The sequence below is a fragment of the Cydia pomonella genome, chromosome 2 (genome assembly GCF_033807575.1).
Source record: "Cydia pomonella isolate Wapato2018A chromosome 2, ilCydPomo1, whole genome shotgun sequence".
Lineage (NCBI taxonomy): Eukaryota > Metazoa > Arthropoda > Insecta > Lepidoptera > Tortricidae > Cydia > Cydia pomonella.
The window spans coordinates 9,344,035-9,348,874 of NC_084704.1; the positions used below are offsets into that span (position 1 = coordinate 9,344,035).

General features: G+C 40.9%; 1 protein-coding gene across 1 annotated transcript; it reads left to right on the forward strand.

Annotated features, from left to right (window-relative positions):
- Positions 1-3,207: 3,207 nt before the first annotated feature.
- LOC133533637 (larval cuticle protein A2B-like) lies at positions 3,208-4,221 on the forward strand. The gene is made up of 2 exons (XM_061872660.1): positions 3,208-3,270; positions 3,534-4,221. Exons 1-2 carry the CDS (start codon positions 3,259-3,261, stop codon positions 4,116-4,118), a joined length of 597 nt encoding a protein of 198 aa, XP_061728644.1. The 5' UTR covers positions 3,208-3,258; the 3' UTR covers positions 4,119-4,221.
- The last annotated feature ends 619 nt before the right edge of the window (positions 4,222-4,840 follow it).

Sequence of the window (4,840 nt, forward strand, 5' to 3'; positions counted from 1 at the left end):
GATCATGTCCGCTATAGTTTTCATTTAATGTCTTTCTTAAGCTCTACTTCCACGATTTTTTTCATAATTTTTGGACCTATGGTTCAAAAGTTAGAGGGGGGGGACACATTTTTTTTTCTTCCGGAGCGATTATCTCCGAACATATTCACTTTATCAAAAAATGTTTCTTGAAAACCCCTATTAGTTTTGAAAGCGAAAAAAAAATTTCACCCCCACTTTACGTGTAGGGGAGGTACCCTAAAAAAAAATTAATTTTTAGATTTTATTGTACGACTTTGTCGGCTTTATTGATTTATATATCCATGCCAAATTTCAGCTTTCTAGCACTAACGACCACGGAGAAAAGCCTCGGACAGACAGACAGACAGACGGACATGGCGAAACTATAAGGGTTCCTAGTTGACTACGGAACCCTAAATACATGCCAAACTATTCCAATTTTATCACAAATACGGAAAATGGTTGGCGCGTTATTTTTTTTACGCACGATTCCAATGCGCGCGCAAGGCAAAGGTGCGAACGAAATCGACAAATAGCCAATTAAAAAAATGTTAAAAAGCTAATATTTTTGTATTTCTATTCGACGGATGGAGATCAAATCGATAAAATTTTATGTTTATTCATTAATGTAATTTACGAGATAATTTAATCTACTTATAAATTATGTTTGGTGTGATAAAACCTCTTTGAACTAACATTTGAAACCTAATAGTTGGTTTTAAAAAATGTATTACTCGACCAAATTAAGAAGGCTCCGTGTCCATGCATATTATTTGCAATCAATTACCTTCTTAACTGAGTCGGATAATATAATGAAAAAGCCCACGTGTTATAAATTATAATATACTGAAAAGCACGCATGTTTAATATCTAGGATTATGAGCCAAAAATCGGAGCAATAAAAACGTCGTTTTGAGCAAGTGTGTTGAAAAAGATAATGGAAGTACAGGGAAACATCAATTAGAGTCATTAGTCATGTCATAGACGTAATAGGGCCTTACTTAGCCACGTAATTTATAATATTTCAATTTCACAAGGCGTCCTTCCAGATCTTATGAAATATAGTAGTCATACTTTTTAAATCGGGTGATTAGAGTGATATGACTAATTTCCCTTAATTTCCTCAGTACTAAGTAAAGTTTTTGAAAAGTTAATATTAGATGATCTATAGGGTCACAAGACATAAATTACTTACAAGCAATCAGTTCGGGTTCACAAAGGGCCGTTCCACGACCGGTGCTGCTTCGGTACTCGTTAATAGTATTTTATGCAACAGTTGTATAAGAAGGGTCAAAAAAGGTGAGTGGCGTAAGTTACAATGTGAGCCGGAGCCGAAGGCGTAGGCGAACATTGTAAAGGAATACGCCACGAGCATTTTTTGACTTACTTATACAACGTTGCATACAATACTTTTCCTACGAGTCAACAAAAATAAATCTTAATTTAGGTAAACAAAGCAAAAGTATATAGCCAAGACGCGCGAGCATACCTTGTTACGCGCCTGGCCCGCCCCGGGCCGCGGCCGGCCTTCTCGTAACTCATGAAGCCCTGGTACTTGCTACTAGCTAAATTAAATTTTTGGACAGTTTTTTCTCAATTTTGGCCACCGTAGCCTACGGAGACTAACAAGCAACGCTAAGCGGTCTTCGTAGTCTATGGGTGTTGCTATATTACGGGTGTCACATGCATGTTTCTGACTTATGAAGTAATTGTTTTTACTATGCAACCAAATGAATATTTTGTAAGTTGGCAGCAATGCACTTAGTTTAAAACTGTATTCGTTTTGATTTTGTTAGGTTGGTAGCCATTAATCGCAGTAACGTTATAGCGATTAAAAGCACAAGTGCTGTTATGAGCAATAGACAATATAGACTTTTCTTGAAACCTTTTATGTATGTTCTTATATTCGTGTTAATGAATGCATAAATGACAGATGACAGATAATATTTGGGAAAATTCTTGTAATAATTGGCATATTTTGTGATTTTTCTAATGATTGTGTGGGGCATCGAACGCTTATTTTGAAATTAGAAACAACGTAAGGAATTCGGACCAATCCCAGCAGCTGCATTGACAGGCGATTTCGTAAAAACCTGTAACTGCACGAACTCTTGGGAATAGGGAGCGTGCATGAACTGTAGGAGGCAGCACAGGAGCCGTCAGATTTTTGGCGCGAGGCGTAAATGTGATGTTTATTGTTCCGATGTAGCCCACAAGATGGCAAAATCTACTATGCACAAGAAAACACGTGACGTGTAAATGTACATATTTATGGTTCCGATTCAGGCCACAAGATGGCAGACCCTCCAACGCGCACGGTCCCTATAGGTTGTCAACGTAGTGATTATATGCTCTTTGAGGTTGTCAATGGCGGACCGGTCTAGGGTGTAAGGGTGTGAGTATAAGTAGTATAACACGTAAGTATACTAAGTACTGATGTTTACTCCCGCCCGTCCCTATAAGAAAAATCTACTTTTATAAAAAAAAAAAGAAATATTATGTATGTATATTTTCGACAAGCACTGAACGTGCGCAACTTGCAAAAAGATGAGCGTAAGCGAGCAAGAATCATAAATAAGTAATTGTGGGTAGCTAAGTTCGCCCGATTCTTCCGCACAAAGCGCGGGCCGCATACAATAGCACTGCCTGAACAACATGAAGGTCAAAAAGGTTACTCAAAACAAACCCGGATCAACCTTCCAATCTCGTTCGACATCTCGACCGAGATTGCATAAATCGAGATTTCCTATCTACGAGATTTAATCTCAAAAATTCATGCGAGATTTTGTGAGATTTCCAAATTGCGAGTTCGAGATTGCATTCCCTAGAACCGAGGCTCCTCCTTTACAAAACGTCAAGATAAGTATTTCAAGTTGAACATCTATGGTAGCCAACAAAGTGGTATAGAATTTTTTTAATGAAAAAAGGTTCTTTTTTATACTACGTCGGTGGCAAACAAGCACACGACCTGCCTGATGTTAAGCAGTCACGGTAGCCTATGGACGCCTGCAATTCCAGTTCAGAGGTGTACGCGTTGCCTTTTGGTGAGTGAGATAATACACTTAATTATAATCCGGTGCGGAACTGTGAATTAATTATAGGGACATCAAGTGTAGATACGGGATTCTATTATCGCCCCGGGCTGGAGTTCACGGTCGCGTCGTCTATGCAGCTCCAAGTGAAAGGGTGCGCCGGTATAAAAGCTCCCAACACTTCTCATCAGACATCATTCAACACACTCGATCAACACACCACACAATGGCATTCAAGGTATAATAATATGCCTATTACGACTACAAGCCTCTGTACTAATACATTACTAATTAATTATGTAAATTAAAATGAATCTAGAGATCAAATCCGTCACGTCAAACAGTGTTAGAATTGATTAGCCATCGATGGATAGCGAAGTTTGATTGACGTAAACATTAATAAACGAGAATTCACTAAACTATTGAATAACAGTTACAATTCACAAATCAATCGTTCACAGATTCGCTCAATAATTCAGTACATCAAATGTTTGTTTACAGTTTGTGGTACTCGCTTGCTTCGTAGCGGCCGCTAGCGCGGGGGTAGTCCCCGTCGGCCCGGCCTACCACGCCGCTCCTTTGGCCTACGCCGCCGCACCAGCTTACCACGCCGGTCCCGTCGCTTACGCTGCCCCCGTCGCCAAAGCCGTCGAAGAGTACGATGCGCACCCACAATACAGCTTCGCCTATGACGTGCAGGACGGTTTAACCGGAGACTCCAAGACCCAGCACGAAACCCGCGATGGTGATGTCGTACAGGGCTCCTACTCCGTGGTTGACCCCGATGGCACCAAGCGCACTGTCGAGTACACCGCTGACCCGCACAACGGATTCAACGCAGTGGTTCACCGCGAGCCTGTTGCCGTGAAGGTTGCCGCTCCTGTAGTAGCCAAGGTCGCCGCCCCCGTGGCCTACCACGCTGCCCCCGTCGTACACGCCGCTCCCGTGGCCAAGCTCGCATACGCCGCCGCCCCCGTAGTGCACGCCGCCCCGGTTGCCAAGCTCGCCGCTCCAGTCGCCTACCACTCTGCCCCCGTCTACCACGCCGCTCCCGCCGCATACTCTGCCCCTCTGTACCACCACTAAGCGATAGCGATGCCAAAACGTAGAATTAAGTTTTATACATTAGCTGATACTACGCTTAAAGTGTGATTTACGATAGAAAATATAATTACATTTTTATTTTCTACATGTTTGTTTAACTTTTCTTTTCTCAGTGTCAGTTTACGACGTTATAGGTTCTACGTTAGCTGAGGCCACATCATAATTTTTAATGCTGTGTTAATGCTATATAAGTAGGTATATGATGTAGTATAGTATCATACATATCGAACAATTCCTTCGTAGTTGAACTAGCAAATGCATATTAGGTATGCATACACGTATGGCCTGGTTTTTGTTCCGAGAGTAGGTGGAATCTGCATTATACATACACACAGAAAGTAATATCATAGTAGGAATTTGAATGATACCTACCAAAATTACAAAATAATACATAAACCAAATTCCATATTCACACCATGATTCAGGTAGGTACAGCCAGTGTTGGCCAAACGTTAATTGCAATTAACCATAAACCATTACAAATTGAACTGTACACCGTAACGGACGATTACATTTTACGGTTCAATTTGTAATGGTTAAAGGTCAAATGCATTACGTTTCGGCAAAACTGCGTACAGCCAGGATCTGAAAGTGTGTTAATTACAGCCTAAACTACCCTTTGATTATGTGGTCGTATCAAAAATACACGCTGTACGACAATGGTTAATAGTTAATACAAGCTGTTATCTTCATCGACAAAACAG